At 45.4% G+C, this 22674-nt stretch overlaps 2 protein-coding genes across 4 annotated transcripts in view; one reads left to right on the top strand and one right to left on the bottom strand.

The window, feature by feature from the left end:
• Positions 1 to 875: 875 nt before the first annotated feature.
• LOC105019315 (prostaglandin reductase 3) lies at positions 876 to 6809 on the bottom strand. 2 transcript variants are annotated; one of them, XM_010885388.4, is made up of 3 exons: positions 6218 to 6303; positions 3754 to 3892; positions 876 to 3553 (listed from the first exon to the last, which is right to left on the bottom strand). In XM_010885388.4, the coding sequence occupies exons 2-3, from the start codon at positions 3792 to 3794 to the stop codon at positions 2626 to 2628; spliced, it is 969 nt and encodes a 322-aa protein (XP_010883690.2). In that variant the 5' UTR covers positions 3795 to 3892; positions 6218 to 6303; the 3' UTR covers positions 876 to 2625. The 2 variants fall into 2 exon arrangements, with proteins under 2 accessions (XP_010883690.2, XP_010883689.2); XM_010885387.5 differs by lacking the exon at positions 3754 to 3892 and having other exon boundaries at positions 6218 to 6809.
• LOC105019316 (teashirt homolog 1) overlaps positions 5784 to 22674 on the top strand; it is a 30925-nt gene continuing 14034 nt past the window's right edge. The window contains exons 1-2 of one of the 2 annotated variants that reach the window (XM_010885391.4): positions 5784 to 6067; positions 7810 to 8364. In XM_010885391.4, the coding sequence (XP_010883693.2) occupies positions 8325 to 8364 (40 nt within the window). In that variant the 5' untranslated portion in view covers positions 5784 to 6067; positions 7810 to 8324. Of the gene's footprint in view, positions 6068 to 7420; positions 7658 to 7809; positions 8365 to 22674 lie in introns of those variants that run through there. The other variant, XM_010885390.5, reaches the window with a different exon arrangement.

The following is a 22674-nucleotide window of genomic DNA, read 5'->3' as shown; positions in this document are numbered from 1 at the left end:
AGCCAATTAAATAACAGTTGTTTTGTCCGCGGTTTGTTCTGCTGTTTAATTGGACTGTGAGTGCACACTAATCGTGGCTGCCACAGACAGCCTCTGGAGGACCTGAGCGGGGCCTCGGTTGATAATTGAAGACGGACACATTGGCAGTCCACACCTCCGTCCCGGATATGCGCGGCGTCGTATTCCAGCGTGGTCAATTCAAGTGAACCTTAATTTGTATCGCCTCTCTCGCCCTCTTGTGAGACGAGCATGCGAGAGCACGCATTCTCATTAGAACGACCGGGTGAAGAACGCCTTTCAACAGGGGTAATTGCAACTGCTTAACGATGGCTTTTAGGACACTCCGAATTGCTTTATTCGGCCGGTCGTGTTATTCAGCGAGCCTGTTATTAATGACTTAAAGGGATGGGCGTGGAGGTGGATTGCTATGTTAAAAATGGGGGCAAACATTTAAGAGGATCTAAAATAAGGAAATGCTAAAAGAAGCCAGTAGGGGCACCATACTTAATAATGAACTGTGTGAAGTCAAGACTCTTGGAACCCACGTGGTTGTGTGTGTGTTTGGTGACACACTGCTGCAGGTTCAAATGTCTTCATTCTGCTAGGCATGGTTCTGATTTCCTGAGCTGCCTGCCTGGCGAAGGTAGCAGCTTTGCATGCTGGGGTCACACCTGTAACGTATTTCACACTGGGATCTGTTTTGAGTGGCCACCTGGAAGAGGAAATGACATGTTCATTCTGCATGAACACACAGACGCCCCCTCCCCAGAAACAGATATTTTTGCTGGTATTCCTTCAGGTTAAATGAAGAATCTTTAATAAAAACAAATGCTTCAATGATCTTCACTCACTTTCTTAAAAAGGGCCCAAGAGTATTAATTTGGAATATTTTTAATTATTTGAAAAGGCCTTTTCCCAACATCTTTCCAAGGCTCCCATCTGCCCCTCACAAGGCCATATCATGATATTTAGCTTAAACAGGTTCTATATTTCATTCAACATTTTTATATAAACTACTTGCAATACAAATTGCTAGAACACAACAGTTAGTTATAAGAAACTCCAAAAAATTTGAACCAGATCCTCATTGTAAAAATAACAAAGACAAACAAAAGATAAAGAAATGAAACTGATGTCAAAGGACATTCAAGAAGACATTTAATATAAGTGACTTTCTGCTTGTTGTGGGGAAAAACTAATGGTATTTTCAACCCCAGTTCTGGTTAGCTAGACTAATATTTTATTATGTGCGGCTTGGGGCATGTGAATGGAAAGATGGATTATGGGATGCTGTTTCTATCAGCAACAAACCTGCTATAAAATACCAAATGCTACAAATGCTGCTTTACTTCTGACTACCGACTGTGCTACAAAACAAACTTGATTTAGATTTTCTTTAAGACAATTATTTATCTTTAAGATACATTTAAGAGATATTTGCAAAAGTGCTATTGATTTGTTAATTAGAATATAATGCTTTTCCACCTGATTCTGTATTTTTTTTTTTTTACTTTTACCCTGTTTTTGTCACCAATTTCATGACATCCAATTCTTGATCAAGGCCCTGCTTTATTGCAGCAACTCCCAGTGGAACAGTCGATGTCAAGATGAGTGTCTTGCAAATCACATCAGTTGACGTTCTGGGTCTTGTCATGCTGCTCACTCAACCAGGAAGTATAGACGGGAATGCTTACATGCCGGAAGGAACGCACTCTCCAGCCTTCTATCTTGATTGAGCTCCCAGGCACCCAAGCTGCCAAAAGAAGAAGCTTGAGAGTGACGTAGCAAGGCTTCTAAATCAAACTACCCCCCCCCCCCCAACCCGGACTGGGACAGCCAATTGCATTTCCCTTTGTGGGACCCCTAGGCCAATCCGAGTTCTGGATTTGAACCATGGTCTGTCAAGTGACCCAGCTACCTGAGGCACAACTTCACTTCTGGTGCATTCAGGGCCCCCACATTTGTATATATTTAAGTAGACACTGTGTGTCTTTGACAAATGGGCCATATACACTAGCCTTGCTTGCTACTATATGTGAAAACAATGACAGGTTTAAACATGTAATATAATGTGATCATTATTCAACATTGTAGTTTTCCTGTATAAATACAGGGACATTTACAGGTGATATGTCAGTACATTGTCAAATCATGCCTAGGTTGTGGACCGTCAATGCAGTCACAGTGTGACTGAATACTGCCTTGTTATTGTTACCATAAATTAGAGGATGTTAAAATTCGAGTTCCATCCTTGAGCACAGGACTATTGAAAACATTTGTGTGAGATTTGTAAGCTTGGAAAAGGATCTAGAGGGTTGCTCAATGTGGTTTTACACCATCTTGGTTTTACAGCAATGGTCTTCAGGATGATATTCGTTCACCTAAAGAACCAGTTGGCTTCGCTTCAGAACTTTTATACAAGGAACGGTCCCTAACATACCACGTTACAATAATAAAATAACTTCATTAGGTAAAATAAACAGTGAAAAAATATATTGACTGAATGTCCCTTTTCACTGTTTGGATAATTTCCTTTTCAAATTCTCTTTTCATTCACTCATTTTATTATTCTCTTTTCATTAGTACATTTCATTTGCTACTCCAGTACATTCACATTAAGGCAAGTCACAGTTTGCTGTCCAGAGATGGTGAACCTAACTCCACCACCACCTTTCCAACATTTTTCCCTGCGTACATGTACTCCACTGCTCTAAAGACAGACTCTAGCCCCACAAAACGGCCCTCAGGGGCCAGGTCCCCACAGTCCACCTCGCACACTAGCTTCCCCTTGGCGAATGAATGCATCATGTTCCCCATTGCCTCCTTGTAGTCCCCCAGGAAGTGAGGTAGGAAAAAGCCCCTTATGCTGGCCGACTTCTGGAGCAACTTAACAGGCAGTGTCCCCCCTCGGATGGTGGGGATACCCGATGCCGTCTGGTACCCCGATATGAACCCTATCACAATTAGTCTGCCTTTATTAGCCAGACAGTTGACCGCCAGGTCGAAGGTACTGCCGCCTACCGACTCGTACACCACGTCCACGCCTCGGGGGTACTCCTTGCGCAGCGTGGTGGCCAGGTCCTCAGATGTATAGACGATGGGCCTGTCGCAGCCGATGGTCTTCAGAAAGCCGGCCTTCTCGTTGGACGAGCAAGTGCCCACGACATGGCATCCGGCCTGCTTGGCGAACTGAACAGCAAACTGCCCTGTGCCGCCGCCAGCGGCCGTCACCAGCACCGTCTGGCCAGCCGCTAGGTCACCGAGCTTCTTCATGGCGATGTAGGCCGTGGCACCGCTCACCAGGAGGGTGAGGAACTCCGGCTTCACCGAGGGAACGGGAACGCTCTTTTTCGCGGGTATCAGGGTGTACTCTGCGAAGGCCCCGTCGTAGAAGTAGGCCACGGTGTCGCCGACTGTGTGGTGGGCGCTGGCGCTCAGGCCGAGTCCAACCACCTCGCCGATGCCCTCGAACCCGACTTCGAATGGCGGCTTCAGCGTGGGGTCATAGCGGCCCGCAGAGTAGTTGATGTCGGAGGCGTTGATTCCTACGAATCTGCATGAAAAGAAACAGAAACAACAGATTCATATTTGGAAAAAACTGATTCACAACAGATTCAAGACTATTGACACACAGCTTTATCCTTTGTGATGTTGAGTTAGGGCTGAAATAATAACATGATCATTACATACAGCGTAACAATAACATTTCAGTGATGCAGATTTACAGATTTAAAGATATTCCTAGAAGAGCACCTGAACAAGTTGGTCTGCGAAGGTCTAGATTTCCATTGCATTCTCTAGAAAGCAGTCAGTTATAAAACTCTTTGGCCCAATCTGCAATATTGCTCGGGAGGCAAATACTCTGGTTTGTTTTGGCAATGACTCCATTTCTCTTTAAAAAAAATATAAAAATTAAAATAACATCCACTCTGCTGACATGACTGAAGGGTTGTATCACAAAACACATTGCTTGATGTCATGATTCATTGTCTTCAGAGACACGGTGGTACAACATGCACATTTAAATATTATATTTCCTTGCCTAAACATGAAAAAAATAAAACAGTTTTCATCTCAGTTGACGACATAGATAATAAATTAATGTGTGAAAGAAGCATAAATAAATAATGTTCTATCCTCCAGAAGAACCCTCATTGCTACTAATCATTGTGTGTGTCACACGTGTCTAAATGTACAAGCCAGGTTTAGTCACAAACAAATGGCACCAATTAAATCTATGAAAACATCAAAGATTTAATATATTTTCCAAATGGCTCTTTCTTTGTATCGGGTCATTTTAAAAGATTTTTACATTTCTAAATACTAAAAATGGACCAACAGTTCTGAAACATTATTGCATATAGAGCAAGTTCAGAGGTCAAACCTAAAGTGAACAAGGATCTCTGATCAGGTTTGGACCTGAATCTTAAAAATGCTTGATTTCACAATTTTCCACTTTTAAATCACAATTATCTCAATCTACACTCGAAACTAGTAAATCTAATTCTGGTTAATAATTGTATTTTTTGTATGTATTAGTTAATATGAAGAAAAGCATTGCATAGGGTCAACAAGTAGTTCTGCCATCTAATGTCAAACAACAAAAAAACTGTTATTTCTCTAAAAGCATTATCTAAGTCAATACATCATTTAAAATTAAGTTTTGCATTACTTGTAGTTCCTTTTGCAATTACTTTAAAAACCTTAAGGTTGTCTTAAGGTCTGCTAATAGCAGTGGAAGCAATCCACTCAATAGTAAAGCAGGCTGTTTAAACTGTGGTTTGCATTTTTGCAGACGAGCGCGTTTGACAGTACAGTTAACGCTATACAATTGATAAAAGTTTACCCTAATGAATGCGTTATTCAGAATTAACAAAGTCGCCGTCATTACTAGTGTATGGAAATGATAATCGAAAAGAAGCCGTTCTGCAATTAAATTACTTTAGACTACGTCGTACAACAAAAAAATAAACTAGCAGGCCTTTTAACTGAAGGGCTGCCTTAATGTTACATCACGGATATTTCAGTAATAGGCCAAATTCGGAGCATCCGATTAACCTTTCTGGAAAAGAATACTAGGTCTTCTTGGTGAACAGTTGTTTATAACTCAAATGTCAGTAAGTAGGAAATCTCTTAATCGCTAGGCATATGTTAACGTATGTATATTTTGTTACAGGTGCTTGTAGGCCTATCACCCAATTTTCCAGGCCAACTGGATAAAAAATATATATACAAAACTATATCTGATCCAATACTTTTCGATCTAAACCCAAAGCAGTCTGGTTATCAACATATAAATAAATATTCCCTGCAGGACACACTTTAAAGGTCTAGTGGATAGGATAGAGCCAAGGTGCACAGGCACCAAACCTAGAGACCACGCACTGCATCAACAGTTATTAGGCCAAAGATGAGAGATTTGTCTCCGTGGCAAATGTAAATGAATTCAAAGTTCCATACAATTACTTCCAGTGCGGACGCATAATAACTGTGGAGAAAAGGTTTAAATAGGACTATGATTTTTGGTAAATAATGAAAGACTGCAAAGTTTTTGTTAAATGATGTCATCGCTTGCTAGCAGTCGAGCCTATTTTCACGGATCTTATACGCTCAACTATACAAGCACACGGGTTTGGCAAGCAGTTTGGTGTATTACAGAACATTATAGTTAACAAACAGGTTAGGACACGTAGCTTACAATTCTGCTCTTACGCAAATTGTCAATACAATAAATGTGTAAAAACATATTGCTTTGAATCAGACGAACAGATTGAGTGGTCGACCATGCATTCGTTTTATGCAGCGGAACATTGGCTCCTGCCGCAGCCCCAAATGCAATGCAAAGCTGCTTCTCCATCTCTTCTGTTGGTGCCAGTATACCCCCCGATGACTTTCTGTTTGCAGGTTCGTGACGTAGGTTAAGAAGACAGGACAGAACGAGATGCCGAGATGGAATGATAGACAAATGTAGGGGCGGAACTTGGAAATATTCCTATTGCTCTCTCCTGAAATGGACGCAAATAAGGTTGTGATATCGATGGGGATGGATAAGCCGATTTTAACCGAGGTAAGATACATTTTTATAACTTAAAAACAAAACTAAATAGTTTATCAACGATAATTGCTTCAATTGGTCTCCATTCGGATTTTGGAATAGTCTATCCATAGGCTACAGGCACGCGCAGTAAATGTAAAACATTTTGTATCCAAAACTTACCGATTTCTGACAAGCAATTCTCCGTCGCCAGGTGTCGGGACTGGTACAGTTTGCAAGGCAACAGCGTCTCTGAAATTTTGGCTAAGCTTCGTTACGACCAGCTTTTTCATGGAGCTTGGTATGGAAGAGCCTTTAAAATCCATGAAGTGCGTGGAGTATGACAAATCTATGATGAAGTGGCGCGATATGAAATTGACTCCAGAAAGCGCGTCGGTTCCTCTGCGCCCCCCGCTGATAATCGAAATCGCCCTCCTGCCGTTTCTCAATAAGAAAGAGGTGGACATTGCACCAGGGAGGGAAAATGTGTTAAAGTTCACGGGCACTGGCTGTGCATTGATAGCAATATGGCTATGCTTATCGTTAGCCTATGCTAGTCTTTTCCTCAGAATAACAATAGTGCGATGTAATTAAAACACTATATTACCCGCGTAGTTTTATTGCAGAGGTCGACACGCTGTAATGTGTTTGAGAATGTTTGCATTAATGACAACTAGCCAAGGTTTTAGCACGGCGTAACCTCGTAGCGGCAGCCAAACTGTTACCGTAGCGGCTTGTCTCCCGAGTCCCTCCCCTTCCCGGACACGACACTCACTTCCTATAAGGTGAAACAAATCAATCCTCACTCTCAAATATTAACCTCCAAGGATAGTACAAATGTATGCCAAATAATTGCCAAAGCCAATGTCAGACACTACAACGAATACGTTATTCTCTGCATTGTATTGTTTCGCCTCTAGCGTGGGTAAATTATGGAGCTATCACATTATGAACATCAGACCTAATGTCCCAAACATAAAACTGCAAAGCATTGTCATGTTGGGTTTGGTGTAGGCTAATCCAAAATAAAGTTAGTGTAGGCCATGCATAAGATGATGATGACAATGAGGAGGATGATTAGTTGTAAAATAGACCTGTATCCGAACCTAGTATATAGCTTTAGGCTATAATAATTGACTAATAATGTCGTAATAATAATAATATGCATGGAGTTTGTGTCAATATTTCAAAAGAACAATTTGACATGACTGATTATGAGCTTTTCTTTGTCAGTATATATATATTTTTTTTTTTGGAAAAACAAGGAAAAACAAGACAATTAAAAAGATTGACAGGTGGGTTCTTCTGTCAGGGTGACGCTTGTAGCGCGAGGGGAGGAGTAAAAATGAAGCAGGAAAAGCCACTCGATGCGTCTGTCTATCAGTTGAGACTGTCTGAAACGCTTTTGTATTTCCTGCGTTTATTTTTTTCGGAGCAGCAGACGAGACCTCGGCTCACACTCCCTGGAGTTTACAGAAGATAAATTAGTTCATGTCGATCTCTTCGCGAGGGTGGATGCCTGCATCTTGTTTGTTTCTCTATAGTCACAGGAGCCGCAGCACATCTACCACCCGCATATTTCTAGATCGGCGGCTGATGAGAATAATTTATACGAATAGAAATGTAAGTAGAATACCCAATACCCGACTCCCGTTAGAGAGGGGAGAAAAGTATCCGCTGACGGCGATTCTTGATCCGGCTGAGGTGGCGTGGTGACGGACTGACATTAACCATCTAATGCCTGTCTATTTTCTCTCAAATCTATTTTGTTTCAGAACTGAGCTTGAAGAAGCGCACGCAGCCTTCCACGGAAATACATTTAAAAGGTGTTTGCTCACACTGGACGTATTTGTTTACCATCAGAGTTTATTTATTTTGGAGTGAAGACGATACAAAGTAGCCTTGCTCAAACACCGTCGTGATTTCAACCCTCGGATGGCATTAGGGGAGTGACTGAAACTTCGCTTCGACGTCTGCCGCTTTTTCTACCACACAGAGATGAGGGAAGATGATCTTTCATTGACATGTTATGAACTGGCCAAATTCGCCCTTCGTTTTGATCTCACAAACTTTTTTTCGTTTGTTCTTTATCGTCTGTCATTTGTGTAAAGGACACATTTAATTATATTGTGACTGTTTCAGGTGTTTGGCATTTACGAAAACAAACAATTCTAATAGAAAAACAGTTGACAGTTCTTTCCAACAACAAGCTACGGGATGGGTTTTCTCCACTGACAGTCGTATTGTTTTGATTCCTGCATGAAAAGTGCCGTGGAAAGTGACGGTCACTATGCCGAGGAGAAAGCAGCAAGAACCGAGGCGATCAGCGGGTAAGCACGAGCACACTTTTTTACGGTCTAATGCTAGTCAATGAATATATAAAACTTTTAATTTATGAAATTGCTTTATTTTACCCATTGACTTTGCCTATGTTATGCATATGCAATAAGCCTAGCGTAAAATGTTTTCTTCACCAGGTATTTCTGGTTGAGACTTATTTTCTGTTTGGACATACAATTTCACTAAATAAGGTGCGTTTGTAATGGCGCTATCTTGTTTTAACCTGCCAGAGAAGTCGACCACTTGCGTGGATAAAAGAAACGTTCGCGATTGGGATTCTCTAGGAGTTCGTCGCAATGTAATAGAGCGAGTTATAATGAATAATAGACCTTGGAAGAGGAGGAGAAAAACTGGCGAGAGCCGGTTTTTATTTTTTCGGTTTTATTAGAGGATTGCCATTCTTGATTTGATACGTGATTGATCGCCCGTCATGTGGCAGCCTTTGATCTATTCATCCCGGATAAACATCAATAAATCTCTCCATGGAGACACACATGCTGCTGACGGATTTAGCCACTCAAAGGACAACCCCCTGTTTTGAAAAAAAATAGGAACAGAAAAGTTTTTAACAGGACCGAAATCCGTATCTCTATTATTTACTAGCGAAAATACTAGAAGGGAAGTCAAAAAGAATTAACATGAAAGGAGGAGGGGTGGCAGTGTTTTGAGGATCACAGAAAGGGGTACAGTTCTAGTTATTTAGGCCACCTGAACTACCATATTACCATTAACCTCCAAGGGTCTGGGTTAAAGACACGGAGGTACCCAAATTTGCTCTGTCCTCTACTCCCGCAGAACACTTTACTGATGCAGTCCATGTCTACATTCACAGGACTCTAGTATCTGACAGCCACTGATAAACCAGATGTTGGCAGTCAAAACACAAGCTTGAGGTCTAGTGATTTGGATTTCAACTCACTTCTCTTTTTCAAGCCCCTTTAAACAAATGTAAATGAGTGACAGGGATTTCTACCTCTGTGCTAATGAGGTGCAGCCTTTGAAGTTAGGCATTAACAAGTAGAGTGAACAAAAGACAGTTAGAGAATTTTAAAGAGATCCTGAAATATGAGGTGCAAAGCGGACCGAACAGAAGGGCCAGGCAGCGAAGGCTTTGAACTCGGCAGGTTTATCATTTTGAATAGGTGCCAAGTGATGAGAAGTCAGTGCGGATTGACTGTGAAGACTCCACGACTGCTTCCCTCTCCAACCGCACCTAGGATTCTGACACAGTGTTGAACACCAGCCTAACGCTTTAGTCTTGTGTAAGACATTGCAGTTACTCACAGTAGCGTCTTACTGCACAAAAAGCATCACATAGCGTCACATGTGAGGATTGCATGTAGGATGCTCCCAGAAAGGTTCTCACGTGAAAACACGCCGTCACCTTGACCCCTCGACATCTTATTGATCTGCCGGGCTGCCTCTGACAGGCTTGTACACCATGGCCTTTAATGGTCAATCATGAGGTTGCACACAGGATGGTTTAAACTCTTTCGCAATCTGTGATAGTTTGGTCTGAAATGACAACGCTCACCGCCCTCCCCCTTTTACTCTATCTCAACTACAGTTTGATGGTCTCATGGTCCAGTGCTAACTAGAAACCAGCGACCTGCAGACTGTCCCATGTAACCCATGAGGAAATAGCGATGGAGAGCTGGGGCTTGGAAATCAGCCAGTGTAGGAGTGACCATTGTAATAACATGGAAATGGAAGGTCCAGAACACGAGGGCTCAAGCTGCCGTCACGCTGAGAGGTCGTCGTCGGGTTCTGTTTTCACCGTGAGGGGTTGACGCCAGGTTCAACCGAAACAAATTTGAATCCCCCAGGACAAATAGTATTGGGAACTCATTTTGAGGAAAAAAATATTTTCATTGTAGTTCATTAGAGTTGAGGGGAGGGGAGTTTGGGCATTTCACTTTGGGTGTGTTTGTTTTCCCCCCGAAAATTAGTCTTGACCAGTCACTTCAGACCTTTTCACATCAGCTCTTTCTCAGAGCTGATCAGACTGGTCAAAAGATCAGTCAGAGAGAGAAAAAAAAAAAATCGTTCTGTCTAGACTCAGCATTACAGTGCGTGTGTGTGTGTGTGTGTGTGAACGGTTAACCGATATAATGGGGCCATTCACTCTCGTGGATAATATGTATGGGAAAGCCATAACACCTAGCCCACTCGTGTGTGTGTGTGTGTGTGTACGTGCGAACTAAACGGCTTTGTGTGTTTAGTTCAGGCCTGATTTTTGTCCTTGAAGACAGCAGAGACGTTAAAACAGAAGAGTGATGGTGTCTTTTATTAAAGGGGGGGGTTGTCGCAGACAGAGCCAGTTCTGGGGAGAAAGCTCTTTTCCTGGGATGGAGGCTTCTTAATCAGCCGAGAGATAAGGTAAGGTTGCTTCCCAGGGCTTCATTAGAGAGGGCCCCCTAATTATCCGCAAACCTGATGGATTTGTGACAGGCCCCGACGATTAATGCTGACAAATTCAGTAAGGTGTCAAGTCTGCAGCTGCCTTGATGTAATCAAGTTGAAATTATACAGTCCCCATAGCCTCTAGTGCAGTATCAACTCAATTTGCCTGCGCAGGTGACAAATGGACTTTGCTACCTGACTAATCATGTTCGGAGGAGACAATGCCCGCTAATGACCTCCCTAATCCTCTGCCTTTAACAATGTACTGTAATAAAGGCCAGACACAAGGAAACTGAAATCTGCTGCGTGGTCTCTTCCTGGATCCTCTCCTGCATCAGATGATTGTGCATTGTCTCTTTATGCCTTTATATGTTGTACTATATATTAGAATTGTAATGTCCTCGTCCGTATTATACTTCAAATGTTTTCTAGTCGCTTCTTTCAGTCTGACAGTTGGACTACCCAGACTAATTTTGATGCTTTGTAAAGATGTGTGATGCTGGAAAGGTAACTCGATTTTCCAGAATTTCGTTTTTGGTTTATTTGACAGATGCATTCCGTCCGTTCCATATGAAATTGAATAATCAGACAATAATAATCTAATATGTGAGCTTTTTTTCAGAAATATGCTACAGTTATACTGTAGAAAATGTCATTTTTACTCGTTCAAAATGCTTATTTGAACATGCCATTCGTAAATCGTTTAAAGCGGTATGACGAGACACAGACAGACACACACGCATCAAGTTTTGAATATCTCAGTGTATTCACCAAGTCTGTCCTCGTTCTCGCTGCGTGGAGAAAATCTTTCTCCTGCATTTGTGTTTTGGGGGATTCTAGAAGCCTGGTTGAAAACCTCACAGTATATTTGGAGTTTGTTAAGAAGCCCGGTACCCAGGGATTAATGGTTTAGCATGCCCGGGGTAGCTAAGATTACACAGCGACCTTTGTGCTCTAACTCGACGATGCTGTTATGTGATATTGTGCCCTGTAAATAATCAGCGTGCAGGGATTTATGTGGCCCACACTACTAAATCAACAGCCCGAGGAGGACCAACTTACACCAGGTGTATTTTTCAATTTTATTCCCCTGTAGTTGTCTGCCAAAATATCAGAAAAACATATTAGCACTAAGGGAAGGGCGTTACGTGGGGGGGGGGGGGGGGCAGTGGAGTTTAGGGCTGGGAGGGTGGTCAATGTAGTGAAGCGTTTAGTCAAGGTTAAGGAAATGTTTAACTTTTGTTGTCGTTTGAATTGTTCATGCGTGTCCAGCATTTCTAAGGACAAGTGAATAATGGAAGTGTAAATATTGTTATGAATGATTTAGAATTTTTTCACAGAATAAAAACGCTGATAATAATAGTAGTTTTAATGACACTACAGTGTCTCTTCTGCCAGGCCTGCGTTTACTGTGCGTGTGTGTGTACATGCTTGAGGGCTGTACATTGACATTTGCTTACTGTGTCAGTAACACTACAACTCCCACATAACTTGGAGAAGCATCACACACTCTAGAATGGCAACAAAAAAAGCGCGGTCTTATCAGTAACATACAGTAAACGGAGCGTTTTTCCTGTCCCAAGTGTGGGTTTGCCGTGTAGTCCCAGGCTGTAATTGGAGGGTGTGTCATTAGCAGGTAGCATCGATTGGTTGCTTTTGTCGATAGCCAGTTTTGCTCTTCTGCCGCCCTTCTAGGACTAACAGTGAAATTTGCGTCTGGGATTTGAGCCAGTCAAAGGTGAGACATGCGTGTCTCCCCTTCTGAATGCCCTCACCCACCCTGCCCCTACTAGTGTTCTGTGGGTGTGGGTGGGTGTGTGTGCGCACACACTCACTCATGTTTTATTATTGAAACAGTATGCCAGCGATTAGGCATTTGTGAGTAATAAACAATGGTTATATCTACTGTAAATGTATTTGCCGTGCAACTGTGTATAGTTTTTTTTTCCATATTGCTTTCAGCACTGAATGGGCGTTGTGAACGATACATTTCACATAATGTTTAAGCCCCCTTGTCTCTATCTGTCTTTCTCATTCTTCTCAGGGCACACTCGCTAAGCTGCCCTCAGGGCGCAGTGCTAGCATCGGTAGTGCGGTTCTCTCTGCTCTGTAGACTCAAACACACACGCACACACACATCCGCACACACACCTCAGTAGCGTGGCATGGTGGGAGGTCATGATGGGGGTAGCTTAGTATGATGGGAAATCGTATCATTAAAGCAGCCAGATGTGCTTTGTTGCTTGGGAGCACATAAACATGGGTCTGAGAATGAGGTTGTGGGACAGACAAGAAAGCGGACAGCCATAAAGAGAGCAACCCTGTGGAATTGGCTTGACTAGCACAATCTTATCCATTTGATTTATCACTTTTATTATAGTTGTAACATATCTATATATATTTTTTTAACTATTATTATTTGCATGAAAATATTTTCATAATGTCTGACCTTTATTTATTTTCAGAGTTGTATGTGATTTCTATTGGGTCCAGTCATTGCAGGGAAATTTATGTGCTAATAAATGTGGACCTTGATTCGTGTCTCTTGGTTGTTAAAGTTAGGTTTTGTTACATCTGTAATTCCGTAGTTAGTAGGTAATGCTGAGTTGGCTAATTGTTTTCAGAGGGCCTACGTGTTCTAACTGCAATTTATTGTAAAATGGTTGCCTCTTCATTTTCAATGAATTAAATGGTTTTCAATTGCAGAGAAGAGTGGAAGCGTCAGAGATTTGAAGGGAAAAAAGTCTGATTACATAAAAATGTTTTTTTGATATTTGAAAATTTAGTTAAGTAAAGTATTCTGGTTCTAGCGAACAAATTTGTTCTCTTGATCAGTACCCTTGTGCCTTCTCTGGAGTTTTGGCAGTGCTAAGGGAAGTCTGTAACAGCAAGATTTAACATGTTACTTCCATCAATAAAAGATGAGCAATTACAGAATATTTTGTCTAATAAGTATTGGGATTCCTTGGCGCAGGAAAAACATGTAGCTTACCCACTCATTACATCAGTTAGCAGGGGACGAGCTCTGTGAACGCAAGGCGAGCGCTTTGATGCCAACTAACAAACAGTTGAAGGAGACGGGCCTACCACGGTGGAGCCGAACCCTACCCTGGGACCCTCGCGCTCCTCCTTTTCCTAACTCTCTCACTCTCTCTCTCTCTCTCTCTCACGTCTCATCGCCCTCCTCCCTCTTCAACGCCCTCCCTATATTCAACATGTCTCCCACTTACTCTGGCTCGAATACCTTGCTTTCTTATAGCCTTCCTCCCATCTCTTCCTTGGACTTGACCGTGAATAGTTCAACCAATTCTTAACTGGTCCTTAACGCCCCCCCCCCCCCCACCCCACCCCCTTTGTCGAATAAAGCTGCGCGCAGATTGGAGCGAGTGAAAATGTGGCTGGGGAGAAGAAGGGGTGAGGGTAGGTAGCCGAGGGGGGGCTGCAACGGGGCCGGAGGGGGCGGCGGTTTCACCGGACGAGTATTAAAGCTGACGGATGAGCATGGACGACGGACAAATTCTCCTGCAGCAGCTGTGACTGCCGCCATTACCCTGACAGGTGTCAATTAAGAATTACTGCCGGGTGGAGTGGGCTGAAATCCCACCCCCTCCGCCAGCCCAGCTGTCGGGGTGTAAAGAAAATAACGCTTTACCCTTGTCACTTTGGCCCCCTTAGCAAGTAGTCCCAGGGAAAAACCTGGCGACGCCGGCTAGTTCGCTGATCGATAAAGTGCCCTGTTAGTAATTACGGTGCCCTTCGCTCCTCGGAGGAACGAGGCACCCGCTTGGGTGTTGTTAGGCAGAAATACTTCCCATGATCCTCGTCTTTACACGGGCCGCGCTGGGGTAACCAGAGAGGTCTCTCGGTGTGTGTCGAATGCCACTTGTTGGTCCGGGCGACGTCCATTATGCAGAAAACCCCTGGGACCAAAGTGGGACTTGCGAACCCTTCTGGGGAACCTCTGTTTTATGCCCCCCCTTCGCTCCCTCTGTTTTAGGACAGGCTGATCTCAGTCACATTGTAAAGTGGCTAGCTCTGTTCAGTCAGTGAGAAAATGAACACTTGCCATTGACAGTCCTGAAGGCTTATTTCCTCCCTAAGCGTTGCTTTAACACGCAGTTTAACGCGCATGCCACCCGCCCGGTCCATTTCACCAGGGTTGGCATGTGGGTATTTAGGGAAGGGGGGGGGAATACAGTTGGCAGCACTCAGCACACAGGACACTGTGTTTCAGTTGGATCGAGAAAGCAGTTGAGTACGGTCAGATGGTTCAACGACGTGAGGGAGGACGTCTTTCCAAGGTCTAATCTACTTCCACCTTGTCATTACCGTGGAACAGCCACCCTACAAGAACGGGGGGGGGGGGGGCACTGCTGGGAATTACAGGAAATGATGTAATTGGCATGACTGGTAATGGCCTCCTGGGTTTTTATTGTAGAAGTTGCAGCGAAGTGTGCTGTTTTCTGAGGCTAGTTTAGCTGGAGGTATGCACGTGGAACGCGCCGATCAAAGTGGGTGTTCTTTTATGCTCACGTGTTCCGCATTCGCCAGATTGACTGTGTCTCAGGTTTGATCCCAATAGTCTCCTTCACGCTGAGAAAGTCTGTATTGCGTGCGTGTTACGTGACCATATCAAGCCTGTTAAATGCCCAATACGGAATATTCATCTAGTAAAACCCCTTCTAATCAGACACGGAGCACACTATCTGACTAAAGCAAACTAGTCGGGGATAAACGAGACAACAGGCGAAGGTTGTGTTGGGTTACGGAGATGAACACGCTCATGTAGAAGTTATTCGTTTGGAAATTCCTCCTAAGAAATCATTTGCCACTGAACATAACTGGCAATGATACTATCACTGTTATTCTCTGCTTTATTTGAATATCTGGTCATTTTTAAATGTGGAATTTCACAGAGTGAAATTCTCATTCTTTTTATAGCCTTTTAGCTTCACCCTTTTCCTACTCAAGCTTTACCTCTCTCCATCTCCCTCTCTCTCTCCATCTCTCTCTCCATCTCCCTCTCCATCTCCCTCTCTCTCTCCCTCCCTCTCTCCATCTCCCTCTCTCTCTCCCTCCCACTCTCCTCTCCCCCTCTCTCTCTCCATCTCCCTCTCTCTCCATCTCCCTCTCTCTCTCCCTCTCTCTCTCTCTCTCCTCTCCCCCTCTCTCTCCCCCTCCCTCCCTCCCTCCCTCCCTCCCACTCTCCTCTCCCCCTCTCTCCCCATCGATCTTTCGCTCTTCCTTTCTCTCATGCCGGTCCCTGACCGCTCCAAGCTATTATCAAACCTGTGTTTTTTTTATGCCTTCTTATTCCCTTTTCCATTCCCATGCAAATCAGATGTACTCTGTTATCAACCCCCCACCCCCCACCCCCCAAACATTTGTGTGTAATCAGAGTAAACGGCCGAGTTGAACCTAAAGGAAAACAGGCCTGCGCGCCGAGATGGATGGAGGGATTAAATATTAACCGTCTGCGGCTGACTTAAGGCGGTGTTTTACATAGCGTCTCTCGCCACATGTGGACCTCCTCACATTGATCCCCTCGCCCCAGCCCGGTCAGGCCTTCGCTGGCCATGTTTCATTTTTCACCATCATCTTTTCCAACGGCCAGCCGATTGGGGCGGGAGGCAGGGAGTGGGGGAGGGAATGAGGAAGAGGGAGAGAGCGAAGGAGTGTGAGAGAGAGAGCGAGAGAGAAGAAAGAGGGAGAGGGCAATTGATAACCCCCTGCTCTTAAAGGGGCAGGTGAGATGGATGATAGCAATTTGAAATGTTGTTTGTGTGTGTGATCATGGAGATTGTTTTAGCATTACTGCCGTATAACCACCGGGGTGATTAATCGAGGCCAACACACAGCGTACGTCAGCTCCACCACTACCTGGAACATAGAAATAGAAACCAGAAGAATTACTAGACGAGGCCCAGCCCCTAAGGCCTGGCTGATTTGACTCATATGATTACGTTTCTACGCTGGGACGATGTGGGGTTCTGCTTAGCCTCCCGTGATTGACCTCTTAGTCCCACACTGCGGACCAGGTCTAATGGCAACCTTCCACACTGTGGACCAGGTCTAATTGCAACCTACCACACTGTGAACCAGGTCTAATGGCAACCTTCCTCACTGCGGACCAGGTCTAATGGCAACCTTCCTCACTGCGGACCAGGTCTAATGGCAACCTTCCTCACTGCGGACCAGGTCTAATGGCAACCTACCACACTGTGGACCAGGTCTAATGGCAACCTACCACACTGTGGACCAGGTCTAATGGCAACCTACCACACTGTGGACCAGGTCTAATGGCAACCTACCACACTGTGGACCAGGTCTAATGGCAACCTACCACACTCGGGCCACTTCCTCCTCTATGTGAAAAACCCTTATAAAAAAAAAAGAATGAACAGAAAATGCTGACAGTAGCCTCGACAGTGTTAACAAGTAGCGTGAAGCAACAACCTGTGATTCTGAATGAAGTTCCTCTAGCTCAAGGTACCAGTGGCTACGGAGGCGGTCATTACAGGGGGACCTCTAGCACGCCGCTCGGCCGTTGTATGCATGCGTGTGTCTCGCAGCGAGGCATTGTTTTAGTCTCTGGCTGTGCGCGCTCCTGTGCCGGTGTGCACGACAGGCCTCTGGCGTTTCTAAATGCAGAGCCTGGTGGACTTGCGCTCACTGAAGGAAGAGGTCAAACATGGCGAGGGGCTCATCACTCAGCCGTAATGACGCCTTGTTTTCCCGCCCCTCGGCCCGCTAGCTCCCAGCCAGAGTGCACATCTGACGGGGTCGTCTGTGGGTCACGACCCCCAGGTGGCCGCACGGCCCTCACTAGACAGTTCTTTTTATTTACTTTTTTAAAATTATTTTATCTGTTTGCTCTCTCTCTCTAGCTGTGCTCCCTCTCACTCCCCCCTTTCCCCCTCCCTGTCCCCCTTTTCTCCCCCTCTCCCTGTATCTCTCTCTGTAATTTATATTCAGTATGATGTATCTTTGTGCTCTCTCTTTCTGTTTCCCCTCCCTCCACTCCAAGCCTTGGTCCCCACAGCCGTGCACTGTGAACTCTTTTTAATGTTGTAGTGCTTCAGCGGACCAATAATGTGTGGAATCCGCCTCGCTGAGCTCCCGGCTCTGGCTTCCTGTATCTGAGCCTCTACAATGTCTCATTCCTGGAATGTCTGAAAGTCAGTCACATCTCACTCTACCTATGTTTTTTTTTCTTTCCGACAACACCATGTTGGCCGTTACGTGCTGAGTGTCTAATCCCGACTAGGCCACTAGAAGTGACTGTTTATTCCTGCCCGCATTCTTTCAAGGCCTCCTGATTTTTCAGGGAATGGGGGTTTGATTGAATAAAGATCGAGAGCCTACTCTCAAACGTTTCCTCGATACGGCTGAGGAAACACTTTGGGGTTTGTTGGCCATCAAATCTCCAGAGATCTGATAACAGGTCAGCCGTTAAAGAGAGTGAGAGAGAAAAAGAGGGGGAGGGAGGGAAGGAGAGCGAATTGTTCTGGCTGCCTAACATGTTGCTGTGTGGGGGCGGCACACGCAGCAGAAGGGTCAGTGGAGTGCTGCGATAGGCTAATCTGACAGGAAGGGAGTGTCGTCCGCACCTCATGGTGTTCTGTCATTGGCCATGCTCGCCTGCTCTGCCAAATGTCACGTCATGTATTCTTTTGTTGCCCAACATTCTTACCCGAAACCATTTTTCAGTCTGTCCTAGAGCGTCATGCAGAGCCACCAGTAATATTGTAGTGTGTTTATTCATTGTTTATTGTTAAAGATGGTGTGGGATCATGTTCACCTTTCCTCCCAACGCGTCTCCCTTTTCACCGACAAACCGATGACATGACAATCCAGTTGGGGAAAAACCATCCTCCTGAAAGAACGGAGCCTCTTCAGTTCACCCTGTTTACTTCCTGCACTTTGTCATAAATCTTCGATTCACCTCAGACGTGGCAGTGCCCTTCCTCAAGTTCCAGGCTTTGTCCAATAATAAGCTGCGTCATTGTGCGAGCGAGAACCAAAAGCAGGCCACAACCTAGCTGGCTCCAAGCACCCCTGTCTGGCGAGAAAGAGAGAAGGCCGAGGGAGGGAGGGAGCAGATGAAAAGGAGGAGGCTTACTGGACCAAAGGAAACCTAAATCCTCATATAAAAAAGGCCATGCACTCAGCCCCGGCTGGGAGGGAGGGAGGGAGGGAGAGGGAGGGAGAGGGAGGGAGGGAGAGGGAGAGAGGAGAGAGGAGGGAAAAAAAGTTGATTTCCTTTTTCAGCAGAGCAATACATCACAGGGCCTCCCAGCTGCAGTGTCACAAGCTGACAGAATGACATGTGTCATTTATCAAAGAGGCCAGGCGGGGGCCTTGGGAAACGTGCACCACAAAGCCTGAGAGAGTTCATTCCAACGCACAACCCCCCCCCCCCCAGGCCCGCCTCCACATCTCCACTCCCCCCGGCCCGGCCCGCCCCCGCCTTTCTCTCTCTCTCTCTCCCCCTCTCTCTCTCTCTCTCTCTCTCTCTCTCTACCTTCTCTCCTCTCGCTTTTGCCCGGTGCCAAAAAAGGCTGTGTAATGTTTTCTGTCTTCCCGACGCGTTTGCGTTACTCACAGGCGGTTGGCGTCTCGGCCGGAACTCCTGTTGCTGTTGTTTTTTTTCCGCTGTTGCGTACAATGTATATTTAATTAATTGTGTTGTTGGAACCCGCAACACCCCCCCCCCCCACAGCGCCCACACACACACACTTACTCCCACGTCATTTGTAGTACGTCACTTTCAGGCTTTTTCTAGTTCCGATATCTCTTCTGGTGTGTGTGTGTTTGTGTGTGTGTGTGTGTGTGTACGCACGCACGCACCATGTGTTCTTGTGAGTGGGTGAGCGCACTCATGTGCGTTTGCGTTTCACTCGTTACCTTCTGTTGCTGGAGTGGTTTGACAGAGTGATTATCTCCTGTCCAGGCGCTTAGCCCCTAGTGTGAGGTCCGCCGCACTACCCAACACCCCCACCTCCCGCTGGCCTCTCCCCGTCAGACACCCAAACAGGGTTGGACCGTCAGCAGATGCCTCCGCGATCAATAAACCGTCTCACCTGGCAGTGACAGGCAGGCACGGAGCAGTAGACAAGCTTATTAGTTGTCCGTATCTCCGTCTCTCTCTCCCTCCGTCTCCCTCTCTCCCTCCCTTTCCCTTTCTCTGTGTCTCTCCCTCTCTCCCTGTATCTCCCTTTACTGTCTCTCATTTCTCGTCATGTCGTAGAGATGAATCAAGGTGTGAGGGAGGGCCCTGTCAGAGCACTGCATTATATCATCGCTTCGCTTCGGTTCTCCCTGCACTGTTAATGCGACTTAAGCTATAGCAGATAGTGTTTACAGTAGGTCTAGTGCTGCATCTGGCCTTGTTAAGCCTCCAAACCTAGCTCGTGACTAATGCTAAAGAAGTGTATGGCGACGGAAACCATATGCCATGCCAATTATGTGACAAGTTCCTCTAAGATTGTGTAAACCGAGTTCTCCAACTAATTTGGTTTCATTTGCGGAGCTTTGATCGTGGTAGTGTCGTTTAATCTGAAAACCATCCAAAATAATCAGAAAGCCCAGTTTATGATAAATTGTCGCATTTGCTCTCTCTTTCTCTTTCGCTGCGATAAAAACCTGATAAACTCTCTCCGACGTCTTTTAGAAGTCCCTACGACTTCAAATGAATGTAAATTGTGTACCTTGTCGTATTTGGGTTAGAAAGGCTAGGAGATGTTGATTTGAGCAGTAGAATTACCAGGGATGGGTGCTTGGTGCATAACATACCCTGCTACAGAGGAGCACATGTGGAGAGAGTCTAAAAAGGATGTGTGGAAATCTCTGTTTAATAATTAAGTTCAGACCCAGGGCGGCATGAGGTGGCTAACAGACAGAAAGAGAAATGGGAGAGAGTGAGGGAGTGAGGGAGTGAGGAGGCAGCAGTTAGAACGAGCAAGAAGTGGAAGGAGGTGAGAGAAAAAAGCATGAGATTCTTTGAGGTGAGCCACGGCGGTAGATTTTCCTTTGCTTTTGTCCTTCCGCTACAAGACGTGCTACATCATTAGATGGGGGGGGGGGGGGGGGGGGGTATTCACTGTGGTGTCGCTGAGTGACGACCCCCTCAAACAGGTCAGAGATAGTTCACTCCGCCCCGGCCCCTCCTCCGTCGACTCTGTACAGCCAGTGAGGTGAGAAGGAAGGAGGCAGTGTCTTGTCTTCTTCAGACCGTGGCCATGTTTCCTTCTAGAATGTTCCTCCTGAGAAACCCAGACTAAAAACAAAAGAGAGGGAGAACGAGCGAGGGAGGAAGAAAGATAAAGAGGAAGAAACCGGGAGAGAGGAAGAAGGAAAGAGAGGCTTTTGAGTGAGCTGTGTGTCTTTGCAGCGTGACTATGTTAATGGCTGCTTTTCTTTTTTCCCTCTCTCTTTTATTTTCAGTCCATGTCGCTACTTTCTTTCTTTCCCTTTCAATCCCTCTCTCTTGATGCTTCTTTGTCTCTTTATCTCTTTATCACTCTCTCTCTTTCTCTCTCACTCTCTCTCTTTCTCTCTCTCTCTCCCAGTGTGTCTGGGTGGCAGGCCTTTTCATTTGTCTTCATAAGCCTAATTTATTTTTCCCAGCCAGATGTGGGCTGACAGATATCACTCAGTGGCCAGCCTCCACTGGGCCCCCATAACCCCCTCCCCCCGCACACCCCACCCAAATCCCCCCAAGGAGGTCAGGAAAACAGTCTGCCCCCCCCCGACCCCCTCTCTGCGCTCCTCTGGATCCCTCCATCAGCATTGCTGAAGATGGATGTGTCTTTAAAGCGGAGATTGATTGCGGATATCAGAGTTATGGTGCCATTCATCACGGCCAATATTATTTAGAAGAGAGGGATTGAGCGCGGAGGTGTAACTCTGGGTCCTCCTGGGTAGTATGGGGGGGCAGTGTGCGGCGAAGTTTAATAGATTATAGACAAGCATGTGTCTCCGTTTGCTCTGAGCCTGGGAGGGGAGAGGGATTGAGAGTGGGAGGGAGAGGCGGAAAGTGGAAGGAGAGCGAGAGGGATTGTGTGTTTATGACGCTGCATTTCAGCATGTGTGTACATGGATGCACGTGTGTGTGTTTGTATTATCTAGACGTTATCTCCTTTAGATCTCCCTGGCGATGTGATCCTCATACAGAGTATTTTGTCATCGGACGTTTGACTTGATCCTTACGCTTTCGTTTTGTTTAACTCTCGAATGAACCTTGTCCGTTTCCCAAATGTCGTTTGGGGTGGGGGTGGGGGAGGGTCTTCTGGTATGCTGCCTCGTGCCCGAAAGTGTACCCCCCCCCACCCCCTGTTGAGTAAAAGCCTTCATTGTTCGTGTCTTCTTTCATGGCTCTTCTCTGTTCTCTGAGAAAGTGAGCAATGCGCTGTGCACGTTGACAAGCACGTGGTCATGTGATCAGCGGAGCAGGAGGAACACCACAGGTTGTAAACCTTGGCCCTTTTCAAAAAGGTCTGTTTGAGTTGGTGTCTGAAACAGCATTGTAGTGGTCTTAACCCACACTTCGGCTCACCTGCTCCCAACCCTTCCAATCTCATATTAGTCCCTGCCAGAACTTTTTTCTTCTCCTTTTCTCAGCTTGCCTCTTCCCCCGTTTCAAATCCTCACCGTTGTCAGACATCAAGTCATGCAGAAATGTTAAAAATAGACAATTGTCAGCACGTGATGGAAACGAGTCTAAAAGTGAGATTAAAAAGCTGCCGGTGACTGACGCTATTAACCAGATATGCCATAGACTTGACTATCTCCTGTTGCGGATTAGCTTAAATTATACAAAGACGGGGAGACGGCCCTGATTTGTGGCTGGCTTGTGTGGGTGTGGGCATCTGAAACACTCTAAGTTGACAGTCTCT

The sequence above is a fragment of the Esox lucius genome, chromosome 20, assembly GCF_011004845.1.
Source record: "Esox lucius isolate fEsoLuc1 chromosome 20, fEsoLuc1.pri, whole genome shotgun sequence".
NCBI classification, from domain to species: domain Eukaryota; kingdom Metazoa; phylum Chordata; class Actinopteri; order Esociformes; family Esocidae; genus Esox; species Esox lucius.
This window is presented reverse-complemented; position numbering and strand designations above follow the sequence as displayed.

Coding starts and splice junctions, on each gene's coding strand:
- LOC105019315 (XM_010885387.5), bottom strand. CDS start 6,501: ATGTCCACCTCTTTCTTATTGAGAAACGGCAGGAGGGCGATTTCGATT. Junction 3,554..6,217: donor GAATTGCTTGTCAGAAATCG/GTAAGTTTTGGA, acceptor CTTTTCATGCAG/ATTCGTAGGAATCAACGCCT.